The 14,416-nt window shown below is 42.0% G+C and overlaps 2 protein-coding genes across 2 annotated transcripts in view; one reads left to right on the top strand and one right to left on the bottom strand.

The window, feature by feature from the left end:
• Positions 1–2,602: 2,602 nt before the first annotated feature.
• On the bottom strand, positions 2,603–5,402 carry LOC143008547 (SLC35A4 upstream open reading frame protein-like). Its single transcript, XM_076160361.1, has 3 exons — positions 5,298–5,402; positions 4,627–4,725; positions 2,603–4,502 (listed from the first exon to the last, which is right to left on the bottom strand). Exons 1-3 carry the CDS (start codon positions 5,388–5,390, stop codon positions 4,305–4,307), a joined length of 390 nt encoding a protein of 129 aa, XP_076016476.1. The 5' UTR covers positions 5,391–5,402; the 3' UTR covers positions 2,603–4,304.
• A 4,035-nt stretch (positions 5,403–9,437) lies between these two features.
• The window catches only part of LOC143008595 (inactive phospholipase D5), a 33,908-nt gene continuing 28,929 nt past the window's right edge, over positions 9,438–14,416 (top strand). The window contains exon 1 of the mRNA XM_076160418.1: positions 9,438–9,608. Within this exon, the coding sequence (XP_076016533.1) occupies positions 9,438–9,608 (171 nt within the window). The remainder of the gene's footprint in view (positions 9,609–14,416) is intronic.

Raw genomic sequence — 14,416 nt, 5'->3', positions numbered from 1 at the left:
TTATGAATGGGTCTCATATTATTTATATTTTATAGGGCAAGCTGGAAAATGTATTCAGATTCCAAGTATTCTTCATTTTCGGGGCAGGTGATTTGAGCTTAAAGTTTAAAAAAGATTTCTCTGGTTACTAGATATAAAATACTATTATAATTAAAGCATACTTGACATATTTATTCTTCATCCAGCAGTAAAGGATATACTGTATAAAAGTAAAGGAATTCTGATATGTCAACAAGTAGTTTGATAATTGCTACCTGCTGCATGTTTGCCTCTGGCAACTGATGATGATGAGGATCAACAACCAATGAAAAAATTAATTCTGAAACAACCCAACCAGTTTGTTTGGTCGTGTGTTGATGTGGGTTTTCCCCGAAGCTCTCTCAGTTCCTTATCTCTGTCCTCCTGTACAGACATAAAAAACAAATCTTGCCACTATTATTCGCAAAACAGCTTGAAACCAGAAAGAAGGTAATAACTATTGTGTGTGTGTGTGTGTGTGTGTGTGTCTGTGTGTGTGTGTGTGTGTGTGTGTGTGTCTGTGTGTGTGTCTGTGTCTGTGTGTGTGTGTGTGTGTGTGTGTGTGTGTGTGTGTGTGTTTAACAGCCTCTTTGAGTGTAAGTGTGTGTTTGAATCAGCATCCTCGTATTTGATGTGGCAATGTATGTGTGTGATTTTACTTTTGTCTTTAGTGAAGATGGCAGATCCTGAGACCCAGACTACACCTCTGCTCAGATCCCCCAGCCTGCAGACTGCAAGCATACAGACTCATGGGTAAGGTGTGAGGGTGTGTGTTGTAAAATGGATTCCTAAATGGACTTTAAATGTCATCAATAACAGTGTTAAAACACTTACATATAGTACTAGACATACTAGTTCATCATAATTAAGCAGAGAATTATCAGACAGGGAAATGTTTGAGAGACTCGTACTTTTACTTAGTTGCCTTCTTAGAAACAGATGATTTCGTTTCTCCTTTGTCTGTGACGTGTTTGACATTTGTACCAGAGGTTCCTCTTTTCATGAATGTCAGGATTCTTTCAGAAACAAACAGAAACGTTCCTATCTTCGACTCTGTTTCAGTATTCACTTGTCCTTCTTACTTTCACAGCATGGATAGCTGTATAAATATCTCCTGTCCTTGTCAGGCTTACACCCCTGTGCTCATCTCCTCCCTCCTGTGTTCTGCTCTTGCTTTCCAGCGGGAGCTCGACCCGAGCCTGTAAGGTGGCAGGTATAACCCTGCTGGCCTGCCTGCTGATTGCCGGCCAGGTCCTGACCGCCTACTTTGTCTTCAGCCAGAGCGGCGACATCAAGTCACTGGAGGAGAACAACCGCAACTTGAAGGCAAAGATGGAGAAAGGAAGAACTGGTGAGGAGCGCAAAGATGATGCAATACATTCTGCATTTGTGGGCTGACCAATAACGTGTAGAGAATGGATAGTGGGTATAACAAACAAATACAACTTTTTTTTAATGATGAGAACTATTGTCACAACCCGTATCTCTATATCCTTGAAAGACTGGATTGGACTGGCCTCTGTAGAATATGACTGAGCTGGACTGAACCCAAATACTCCTTGTTTCTGATTGGCTCTGACTCTGTCCTGACTGTTTGTATTTCTCTCCATAGGTGCTGCGTCTGCGATGGTCCACATCCCCATGGACACCGTGCTGGTGGATGGTGCTGTGGCTGAGGTGACGTGAATATGATTTATGGCATTTGTTCAATATAGTGGCATATACCTGTACAATCCAGGGCAATGCTGACATTTCAAAAGCATAAGCAATTTTGGCTCAATGCAAAGCATCCAACCTGAGATTTCAATTTATTTGGTTTCTTTTACAGCCTTATAGTAGTGACGTTTATCTTTCTTTTCCCTCTCTGTCGATTTTTTATCATTGAAAATCAAATTCAGATGTTTTTTGTTCTGTTTGTATTTCAGGAAAACTCCACTGAGATCCCAAGACACAGAGGTACAGTATGTACATATGGTATAAAGTACACACCGTATATATGTACATGATACAGATACACACATAAACATGATACAATGGACGATATATAGATTACACTGCAGCACTGAAGAGAGGACAGGAAAGTGCCACATGCTTCCTGTTCCTGTTTCACTTTTGTATTTGCATGGAGCTACGTAGAAACAGAAGCTTTTGATTCAACACTACTGTATCTGACTGTTAGATGTGTTGCTTTGTAGGCGTCCTGAGCAGAGTGATGGCTCAGCCTGGTCTCATGCAGCTTGAAGGTGAGTACACACAGATGTTCTTCAGATCAGTGTGTATGTGGTTATAAGCCTTTGTGTGTGTCTGGACTTCTTCTAAGGAAAATCTGCTTAATGTTAATATACTTGATAGCTACACGTGTTATATTCTATAAGCTTGTCTCCCTGTTACAGTAGATACATGTCTGCATGTTTGTACTTTTCTTAAATCTGTTTTCTGTTCTTAGAGGATTAATTCAAGCTGATGGAATCTCCTCCTGACAGCAGTGATGCTTCAGCTCATCATCTTACCACTGCGTCAGTTTATCATCACTATCTTAAATCAATACTAAGTTTGTTCCACATTCCAGCTTATTTCTATTAAAGTTTGTAAAAGCCAATCAAGATCAAACTTTATATTAAGGGGGGGAAATTCTGATTATTTTTTCCTATTTGAGTGAAAGCAGCTTCACAAACGAACACATTCATATCTGCAAACTGTTCTTTTTTTTATTTTAATAACACAAATAAATCTTCTAACACCTTTGAATGGTTTTGATTATGAATAAACAGGTCAAGCACACTAAATCATGCAATGGCAAACAAGTGAAACAAACCCATGATAATGCAGCAAACCCTGGCCCATCATCTAAAACACATGAGATCTGTAAGTGTTACATATGACACAAGGACAGAAGGACTTTAAAACAAAACAAACCATGCAAACACCCAACAGAAAGGAAAACAACAAGCATGCTATATGAAGACACCAAGGTGATGATTGTCTGTTGGCACATGTGGTTCATGGACTCCACATAATAAAACACACATTATTCTAATAATTTCCAGTTCAAAAATAAGATAATTTCCTGTTTAGTTACATTTTGTGCGTTCATCTTGAGAGCAGCAACTCAGTACCTGGGGTGACCTTAGTTTGTGTTATTTGACAGCTCTTAGTGCAATTATGAATTTCTTTCTTTACCAGGGGGATTTATGGTTTCAGAGTGCAAAACAAACTGCAGAATAATCATTGATAATGTTCTCTCTCTGTGAGTATAGATGTGTAGATATTGCTGAAACATAGATGGTAGGTGGATTAAAGCTGAATGACTTAATAATCAACCATTAAAGGGCAGAAATGGGAGTATTGATTCAAACTATTGTTTTTTCCTGATTTTACAGACAGCAGAGACTTCCTGGACAGTGTCAGGGTCAGATAGTGATTATTATATAAACCCTCTTTTCCTGACAAATAGTGAACATATAACCCTGAAATGTTCTTTCCTAAACCATGATATGTCAATGGTTGAAACGTAAACTCAACTATTATTATATTTCAAGCTTTACTACAGAGTGTTCTGTCCCCACTAACACAGTATTACACAATTACATTGCTACAGTACTGAGGCAGCAGGAAGCTCAGAGGATAATGACGTCTTTGTGAGTGTAAATCAGATCTCACCAGCTCAAACTTTGCTTTGACTCTTCTCTACATAAAAGGTTCTTAGAACCAGCAGCACCGACACCAGGCACATACATGTTACATTGCAATAATTCGGTCTTCAAACCTCTCATCAACGGCACATTTTACAAAATCAACCTGGGTCCAGCATATGAAGTAAAAAGCCCAATCCAGAGGACGGGCTATTGCACACACGTTTAGAGATGATTGATCAGGTCCCAACCAGAGCAGGCACCTTAATATATATTCCATATAAACATTTTATCCACTAACAACTTCAGCTTTATAAGAATTAAAGCTATAACTCAAAGTAACTTGTCACTTTGGTATAGATTTTCCTGACCAGATGGCTTATAGAACACAATGAAACTAATCTAGATGAGTTTGGTGGTGCAGAGAAACGACACCAGCACCTGGAAACAACATGAACATGAACAAAAAGGTAAAAGTGTACGGATAGAAAAGCACCCTAAACACTTAAATGAGCTATTTTTATAGATGAAGTAAAACGATGACAATAACATCTGGATCTAGAGAAACTAAAGAGTTTTCCTGCATACTGTTCCCGTTTGCCGCTCCACTGGCTGCTCCTCACATGAACGCCTCATTCTTCAGTCCTCCTCCTCTCACTTGCTTCCTCCTTTCAGTTTGCTGATGTAGTCTCTGACCGTGGTTTCAATATTGGGAATGGCGTAATTCTGGGCTGCAAACATCCCTGTACACGTTCCTACGGCAACCCCGAGCAACGGTGATGAGCGCAGTCTGGCCACAACATACCCGGCCAGGAAACCTTTGAGGAAGGGTGACGACAAGAAACTTCCTCCCTATAGAGAAGAGCAGAGGACTTCAGACTGGATCAGCTGCATCCATAATCATGTCTACAAACCAGGGATGGATGTGTGTGGATGTGTGTGGATGTGTGTGTGTGTGTGTGTGTGTGTCTCTTACTGGAGGAACCCCAGCTTGTATTTCATCCTCTACTCGTCTCTGGATGTCCTCAAGTTGGTCCTTCAGCTCGACCAGGTCCTTCAGCTGGTCTATAGTGTTCTATCACACACCATAATGTAATTATACTTGGCACATATATGACACAATGGCAGATAATCAAGGATCTTCACTTGCACAGTGTAGTTAGTGCGGTTACATTGTGCTGAACATCAAAACAACAATAATCGTGCTAAGGAGTCATATTATTCTATTGGAGTTATTGGAATCAAATATATATTAATATTGTCAGACCATTTCTACAACAAATGAGCATCATGTGAGGTAAACTTTAACTAAAGCAGCAGAAAACGTCCTAACCTAACTTAAAACTAAGTCTGCACTGTAACGAAGATCTTCACTTTATTCTAACGCGTAATTTATGTTTGTTCTATTCTTTGGTGTTTAAATCAGCAAACAGAATTTTTAATGTGATGTTATTGATAATACATAGCTGGCAGACATGCTATGCTAACATGAAGGTGCTAAACGTTAGCACCGGGACGGCTGTCTAACAACATAAGCGATCTGTTAAACGTTAACCGATAAACAGGAGCTACACCAAGGTTAATGTGTTCTTAATAAAGTGAAATTGATACTTTGTAACTTGAAGTTGTAAAGTTGAGAGCACCGACCTTGTCGTTTCCCATGATAGCTTGTGGTTGATGTCTCTTCTTCTGGTTGTCAGTTTGCCCAACATGACATTTACTGCCATCTCGTGGCCACATGTGGGTATTACCAGAGAGAAGACTAACAACAACTAAGACTACAGGGGAGAGTAAAATGGCGATGCAGAAAGTGAATGTTAAGCATTGTAGAGATCAGAGAACAAAGACGTGTTTGGTTGGAAAGACAGCTGACATGAACTCACCCATCTTCTGCTGTATTTCAGCCTCTGTCTTCCACAGCTCGGCCTTCATTCCTACATATCCTCTTCAAGCTCACGTGTCTGAAGAGAAGACAGAAGAAAGAAGTGTATTGCTTCTTGTCGTGCGTGTAACAAATTGGTTAAACTTACCCCAAGAAGTGCTACATTTCAGTTTCATGCTTATCTGACGCTGGTGCTGGGAACAGAAAGACACTTCTTCTTCCTCTAAATAGGAAAAAGTGATGACGTCAAGTTTCAACATTGATGACATCCAAACTAATGATGTCATATTGATACATTACCAGTAGTAGTAGTGATTCAATCCATTCAGACATTTTCTAAACTGCCTTGGCATTGGGTTTAAAAAGCCTTTTAGTTTTATTATAAATTCTACAATTTTGGCAACACTGCCACCAACCCTTTCATATTATGGAACCACTGGAATGCTCAATGTCACAAAGGGAGCTTTACTTTATGGTGGACACCCGAGATCAGTGTGTTGGTGTTTCTATCTGGTTATCAAATATCTATATTTATACTCACACCTGTATGAGAGGAAGCTGAAATTGAGCCGTTTAATTAACTTAGGTTCCCTCTGCAGTCTGCTTGTGCTTCACTGGTGCAAGAGCCTAACTGGCCTTTCGCTCTGAGAGAGGGGGGGAGAGAGGAAGAGCGAGTGTGCGAGCGAGATTGTGTAGCTAATTAGAGAGGCAGAAGAAAAAAGTGTCACAGAAATACTGAAATACTCTCATTAATCAGCTCTGCTACACTTGCAGTGGGTTTATACAACATCCCTGTAAAAACTCATGTGAATAAGGAATAAAGTGAGTAAAGAAACAGCATTTTCCACTGAACATGATTAAATGTTTTCATTGGGGCACAAGGATGAACACACTGAATTTAGAAAGCTGCTCAGTCCTGGGCCTTAGGGAAGGTAGTGAAAGGTCCCTCCATTCCAGCAATTATTGAATGAGAGAGGAAATAACAGGAAGACTCCACCTGCAGGAGTAAATGGCAATACAGAGGGAGAATGTTAAGCATTCTGAAGAAAGAAGGGTGCGGCTTCTCAGAAAGAAAGAGACAGAGAAGAAGAGAGAAGATAACAGAGACAGAAAGGGGAGAGGTGGTTACATGGTGGGAGCACATTTTTGCTTTGCATGGAGTTTCAAATATTGCTTTAGCCCCAAAGTGATTCATTCCACCTCCATAGGAGCACGATGGGCCCAGTGCACTGTGTCAATCTTACACCCTGTGATTATGTGACCAGAGAATACAACAAAAGCTTCCTTGACCAAATTTAACACGACACTTAATGGTATCTTTGCAGCACAGTGGTTAATGCTCTCATTCTGCAGAAGGCTGTGTGCATTAAGCTCACCTCATCCAGGCTGAGGTCAGAATTAAGACTAAGGCTAAAGTGTACATTTAATGAGCTGCTGTACTGGAGGAGGAGAGAGAACTTGAGAGCAGGTGTTTTAGAGCTAGGAAGGAGTGATGGAGGGAAAATCTGCCTGCTTGTCACTGCTGGTGATCACATTGGGGGGTTTATTGATTGTTGCTGAGGCATTTTGGCTGACTAATCTTTGGCCACGGGGAAAGGTCACTGAGGCACATGGTGCAGTCATTATTGTGATCTGCTTTGGGATAATGTGACTCCGCATGCCGTAAATTTCACTACCAGATTAATGAAATTATGTGAGGACATGCAGGGGAAATAACATACAATAAATAAACAATAACAAGGTCACCCGCCGCAAGGTACAAGGTGTTAGAATGAAGCAGCTAGATTAGCGTAATGTGAGTGTTTATATTTGGTGAAACAGTAAAATGATTAATAACTTTCACATTTATGGCGAAGCTGTCGTTAATTATTTAACAAACCTAGCTGAAGTTTGACTGTTATGTAATGAAAGAGGACGGTAGTTTTTCTGTAAACAGTCAGTCCGAGGGTTATTTATGCGGAGGAGGAGGCGTGCAGCTATTATCAGCTTTCGGCTTCTATGGGGCGTAAAGCAAACGATCCTGCAGCAGATTATGAATAGTAACCCAATAATCACTTTTAGTCCATCTAAACCTCACTGCCTCCTAAAAATATTATTTCTTTTATAGACAGAAAAGAGGGGAAGGCCGGTGATACAAGAGGGAAGGATAGCTCTGCAGTTAAAGACGTAACTGATCAAGTCAAGCCTCTTTGTATGAGCCTTTATAATCACCCTAAACTATATCATGGAGATTGACGATGGATATTATCATTTGTAATTTTTGTCAGACCCTTCAGGCGTCTGACAAAAATGTGTGTACAAATTGGCCCACGGTGGCTTTGGTGCCAAAAGAACTGAGGCGTGGTTTCCTTTCACTTTATTAGATCACAGTTGAGCCAACAGACTGGAGCAAAAGCTTTTCATTCGCCGACCTTTGCAGCATGTCACTGCCAGACTACGTGATGAGTTTCCTCATTGCTTCAAACCTGCGAGCCTTTTGGCGCGGCTCAGTGTCCCGGAGTTGAAGTTGGCTGATGTTCAACGAACTTCCCCAATTAACCTCAGAGATCAGTATTCAGCCGGCGTCTCCGCTGATGGCAACGCCATTCTAGCAGAGAGGGAGGTGAGTGGAATACAACAGCACACAAAGAGCTAACGTTTTGTATGAGAGTAGATTAGAATGAGATTTTTTATATTACATTGCCAATTTGATCATTTTGAGCAAAAAGTGTCCATTTGGTAATCTCCCCTCATCTTGACTCCAGAAGTCAAACCCAATTAGAATGAATTCATTATGAAATATTTGAATGCTTGGATGACATCAGTGTGTGTGTGTGTTGGGGAGGCCACATACACTTGTGGGATCATCCATATGTCAGTTGATAGCCAATTAAAGTTGTTAAGCTCTGTTGCTTCTCTGGCACAAAGGGCCAAGACAAGATAAGGGCAGACGATTACTGCAGCATTTTGTTGCTATGTTCCGGTATGTATAAATCTATGTGTGTGCATGTGTGCGTGTGTGTGCGTGTAACCCGTGGTGCATGTGTGTAGCCGCAACCATGTAGCAGCGTGTCTAGGTAAGTGTGCCACAGGGAAATGAGGAATACATTCTGGTATAACAGTGCTGGGAGAGAGAATAACACAGAGAGAAAGAGATAAAGAAAGAGATAAAGAAAGAAAGAAAGAAAGAAAGAAAGAAAGAAAGAAAGAAAGAAAGAAAGAAGGAAAGAAGTGAGACAGCAAGAGAATGGGCGTCCCTTTATTCTATCAGTGGTGTCTGTCACACACGGGGGTCCTCTCCTCTCTCTCTTCTCATCACTTTCTCTATGGTTCTCCACCCCTCCCTTCCCTTCTCTCACTTATCTTTCCTCTCACTCAACTCCCTCCCTCTCTCTCTCTCTCCCTCACACACTCCCAGACTGGGGGATGCCTTAGCCGTTGGCCATCCCGATCGGAACGTTCATAGTCCCTCAGTCGGCACTCAGCCATGGAGGTTTGAGCAGTAGTTAGTTGTAAAAAGCAGAAGGATCTCTGTGTTATCCGGCTTTGTGAAGACACACTGGAGGATTTCTTTCAGCCTGTGGATTTATGAACGTAAATGTTCCATTAGAGCGGATGGAAGGGACGCTACTGTGAAGAGTGCGACCACACTGAAAGCTTGATGCATTTAGAGAATCAGATGAAAACGATGAGAACTTTTCACAGCCAGCTTTCAGGGTTTGATGGATGGTCTTTGGAGCTTTGAGAGCAGGGATAGAGAGACACAGTAACAGGTACAGCAAGGCTCAAGCTCCACAATACAACCCGGCAAGGAAGGATTTTCTTCTGCTGTTACTCTCATATCAACAACTTAATTGATCGTTTTACCTAAGGCACCTGAAGAAATCAGCAATCTATCCAACCGTTGATCGAGACCATCCGACCACATGGACGTGCGAGGGACCCGTGGGCCGAGGGGCAACCAGGACCAGAGGAGTCAGGGTTTGGGTTTTGGCGGCTCAACCACAGGGGTTCTATCGACTCCCCTGGTGTCGACGGGGCAGCAGCAGGGCTACTCGGCCAGCGTCTGGCTCAGCAGGAGGGACAAACTGGAACATGTAAGTTCTGAAACTCTACAGAAAAACTAATGGAAGGCCAAAGAAATACTACTACCACTGACTAAAATATTAATGCCTCAACAGCTTATGAATATTTAATAAAGGCAACTTTAGATTGGGAGCAAACATGAACAGGTCCACAGGGTCGTGTTCACAGAGTCACAGGGACCAGAAACACCTTAACCAAGCCCTTAAATCTAGCTGTTGTCCTGATTGAGCTTTTGGTAAATCAGAAACCAGGGCACCCAAATACAAGACACGGGCCAAAGGACAGGCAGAACACAACACACACACATACACAGTTCCAGCCTTTGCTCATCTACATCTGCATTCTCACAGTGATGGGTGGGTCTGCCAGGGGGAATGAGTACAGGAACAGACTGTATGTGCCCCCCAACGTCCTCAAGTTCAATGTCCCAGTCCAGCACTAGCACATAAATGTCCTAGACTCCTAGACGTTCTTTAGCCTGCAGACAAAGTGGACAGCTTTGTCGTACAATGGCAGCTGCTGAAGTGGCCAGAGAGTGTGTTTTTTTCGAACAGAAGGACTTATGTGTGTATATGTGTATGTGTGTGTGTGTGTGTGTGTGTGTGTGTGTGTGTGTGTGTGTGTGTGTGTGTGTGTGTGTGTGTGTGTTTGTGTGTGTTTTGTTCTCGCTCTCTGTGACTTTGTGAGATTGCAGAGTTCCTGTGATTCTACATTAGACAGGAGTTTCAAAGGTCTATGCAAAACAAACTTTTTGCAGGTAAACAATGTCAGCATTCTCCAGAAAGCCTGTAGGTGTAGAGATTTTGTATCAGGGTAAGTAATGGAAAATGTGTGTGTTGAATATTTGATGCTGGAGGAGAACACAGCGTGAGTGCTGCTTTCTCAGCCTGTCTGGAATGATGAAGCAGCCTGTCTCTCTTCAGTAGACCTACACACACACACACACACACACACACACACACACACACACACACACACACACACACACACACACACACACACACACACACACCAAGCAGTTTGCAGATGCCACACCACACACAGACCACACACACACACACACACACACATGTATACAGTGTTTTGCTTTCTACATAAGGAAAGACAATGTGTTGGTAACACCCCGCTAGATTTCACAGTCTAGTCGCGAAAAAGCTTATTATTATCATTGTTATTATTATTAGTTGGATTCTCTCCAAGTCAAGAGACAAGAGCTCCAGCTAGGACTTCCAATTATCAAAACAGTGACTTACTCTGCTGCCAAACAATGAAGAGTAGGTGACAGGAAATAGGATTAGGAGCTAAAGATCAAAGCGTCTGCAGCACATCTGGAAAACTTCATTCAAACTCCAAACTTCAATCATTCAATGGTCCAAAGAAATCCTAAACTCCAAAACTGCCGAGCATCTCTGATCTGTTGCCATGTTCATGTTATGTAATCTCCCCTTCTTTGCCAAGTTTCCATGCCATTAGCAGGTACATTATAGCCAGCTATCTGTATTTTTATACAAACTTCCTCATGAGCCCTCACTGTCTGAGTCTTTAAGCTCATGCACAGTGTGGAGATTGTCTTTGGTTTCCAATATGATTAAAGCAAATCTAAATGGCTTTAAGACCATTAAGCGTCTTTGCGCTATGGTTATGTGGATGTTCCATTAATCTCAGCACTGTGCTGTAGCCTGGACTCCATATTGATAGCATTAGCACATACAGTACTTCTGATGCTGATGCTCAGATACATTGTGATGAGGTAAGTAAGGCAATTAGTGGAACCAAAGACATGCACTTAAGGTGGACTTAATGCAGACGAGACAGCAGTGGATAACCAGCTGGGCGGGAGGCTGATCCCGAATCAAAGCTGGAATGTCCCAGATGTATTTGAGGAGTTGGCAGCTGAAGGTGGACTGATTGTGTTTCCAATTTCATGGTGACTGTGTTGACATATGGACCCATTTCTCTGGTCATCCTGGTCCAGGCAGTGTGGGACTCTGAGGCTTGTTATTGACTGTTATTGGACCCTGGAGTTCACTTAATATCTCTTTATGTAATCATAGAAAATGAGGGTCACTGTGATGAAGAGGGTGGCGGGGAGTGTGAAAGACATTATGAAGACCACTGTATGATGATGTGTTCTATCCACTCAAACTGACAAATGGCTTCTGGGTGAGTTTATATGAGTGCTAATGATGACAAGCATGATCATATCTTATAGATATCCCTAGCTTCTTGTGGTAGTTCCTTTCATTTTTTAATTGGCGAGCCTTTCTCAGACATACAAGGTGAGGAAATACCTCCAGCTTTGTGCTTCAACCATAGACGGTACAGCAACACAGACATACGACTCCTCCCCCTTAATGCTGTTAGTCATCTTTGTTTTTCCAGAAAGCTCTTCACTGTCATTCCTTTGCTCTTAGACCTGAACACGTTCAACACACATCATTCTCCCCGCCCCCCTCTCTCCCGACAGCCACAGAGCTTCTTGGCCACTGAATCTATGAAAGCGTTTCTGTAAAGTGTGTGATCTGTAGATTGTTTTGTCATCAGAGAGATCATCTCATTGTGTCAGTTTAAAGGGGAGCCTGCAGAATGAAAGAGGACACACTTACTTCAGTGCCCATAGGGGTCTGGTTATGTTCAAGATGCTATATACAGTGAATATTTAAATCTCTGAGCTCATGGAGAAGTTATAAAGGAGAGAAAGCCAGTATGGGTAGATGCATCAATAGAGGAAGAGGCTATCTATGCATTTGGACCGGAGCCTTTTACATTATCATGCACCATCAATCACCCAGCACAGTTTTGGGGAGCTTGGCTTCCTTCTTCACTCCTCTACACTTCAGGCTCAGGGCTCTAATTAAAGCCTCCCACATGCTTAGAGAGTGAAATGCGTCCAGCTGATCACAGATTGGAGCTAATGCTATCAATCAATGACATGTGGATCATATTTGTAATCATTTAGACCTGCTTTTAGTCAGACTGCTTTTCTGATAGTCAGGCTTCTGAGACATATGTTATGTTGAAGAGCATTAACCACTGGTAAACAGTTTGCAGATCCTCAGACAGTGAGTGTGTCCATGAGTCACTGCATGCCCAGGGTTTCACACTGACGCTATCGTACCCCATGCTAATTTTTGGGGCATTTGTATGGAAGTTTAGCTCATAATTGTAATACTTCACTTAAAGGGAAACACTAAAAAAGTATCTGAGTACACCAAAAGGAAGTAATGCGTACTTGCTTTAGTTTAGTTACATTCCATTTGGCACCAGATATTAATATGCATATTCACACACAGGCAGGGACTAACAAATGAAATCTGTTCATCTGTCATTTGGCGATTGTGATCTACTCTTCAGTCCTTATTAATAAACTACATGATGTATTACATGTTCCTCAGTTACTTTGAAGTACTTTGTGCTGCTGCAAAGAGTAACGTTTAGAGACTGATAACTGCAGGGGGAGCTATAGGCTTGTGTGAGAGTGAGAGCACAGCACCAAAAGAGGGATAGGAGAGAAAAGGTTTTCATTTAAAACAACTGAGTGCATATATGTGTCTGTGGGCACCAGAGCCCCCCGAAGCCCCCCACCCTCTCTCCCTCTCCCTCCCTCCCTCTCTCTACCTCTCTAGGCTGGAGAACCACAGGAAACCTTATCCTTATGCCGTTGCGCAGGGTGAACTCATTAGGCACATACTGGCTGAAACTCATTAGACTGACTTTCTGTTGGCAGTGTGTGTGGAGAGACTTGTTATTGTGGTTCATAAGCGTGATCAAGAGCTGCTCGCACAAGGGATTTGGGAGTTCAATACACCATAAAAATGTCAGAGGCGCTGGGAAATGTGGCATTGATATTTGTTGGATCTCTACATCTCTTGTGAATGTAGAGTGAATCCCTGTGATTCTGTGCAGAGACTTCAGGCATTGGAAACTTTCATGTTGGGTGTGTGGAGAAGTGAGCGATGAAATGACTCTGTCCTGCTACTCAGACAGTGTTTAAAGAGCAATATCTGAGGAGGCACAGGGAGGGAAGTATGAATATCATTCTGCAGCACGTGTGTGCGTGTGTGTGTGTGTGTGTGTGTGTGTGTGTGTGTGTGTGTGTAAACCTCTTAGTTATGGGATAATCTCTCTGATGAGTCGGTTACAAGCCACATTCTGACTGCGGGTCTCGCCCAGTAACGTATCAAATTAGCTTAGAAAGGATTTAGTAGAACTGTGTTGAAGAACTGGTTTTCTTTTCTATATGATAAAAATAAAACTGTTTAATTAAAATCTAAATGAATTATTATAATGCAGGAATGTGCAAATAAGAGAATGTGTGACATTAAAACACTTCAGTAAGCTGTGTGCATCTGTCCCATCACTCCTGGGAGAGAGTGTGTATCTTCAAACCTGTGATGTGCTGCGGGGTATTTCCTCTAATAAATGATCCCAACCAAAGAGAATTCTGCATTAGCAAGATATTGTTCCTGTGTTTTCCTTTCTGAAACTCTTCTTCATCTGTAATAAACCATCATAACACAAAAACACCCAAGTCAAACTGAGTTCAAAGGCTTCACTGGAGGTGCTGCAGAAGTGCTGGTGAGCCAATCAGCATGTCAGACACTCTGACATCAACCAGTTAATCAGCCTCAGAGAAACGATCGACCAGCGAGACAAGCGGCTGCTTCATCGCTTTGAGGTGGAAATGAGGCGAGCAGAGATAAAACACGCATGGTTAAGATTAATGCTTCTTTATTTTCCTCCTCACTGAGAACCAAACATGAAACCACAGCCCGTTTAAGAATTAACAAGGATTGAAGGAGGGATGATTGATAAGTTC

Source organism: Genypterus blacodes, unplaced genomic scaffold (assembly GCF_046128005.1).
Source record: "Genypterus blacodes isolate CSIRO-AG114 ecotype Tasmania unplaced genomic scaffold, CSIRO-AGI_Gbla_v1 ptg000105l_1, whole genome shotgun sequence".
NCBI lineage: Eukaryota > Metazoa > Chordata > Actinopteri > Ophidiiformes > Ophidiidae > Genypterus > Genypterus blacodes.
Note: the sequence above shows the minus strand (reverse complement) of the source record. Positions and strands in the feature narration are given on the sequence as shown.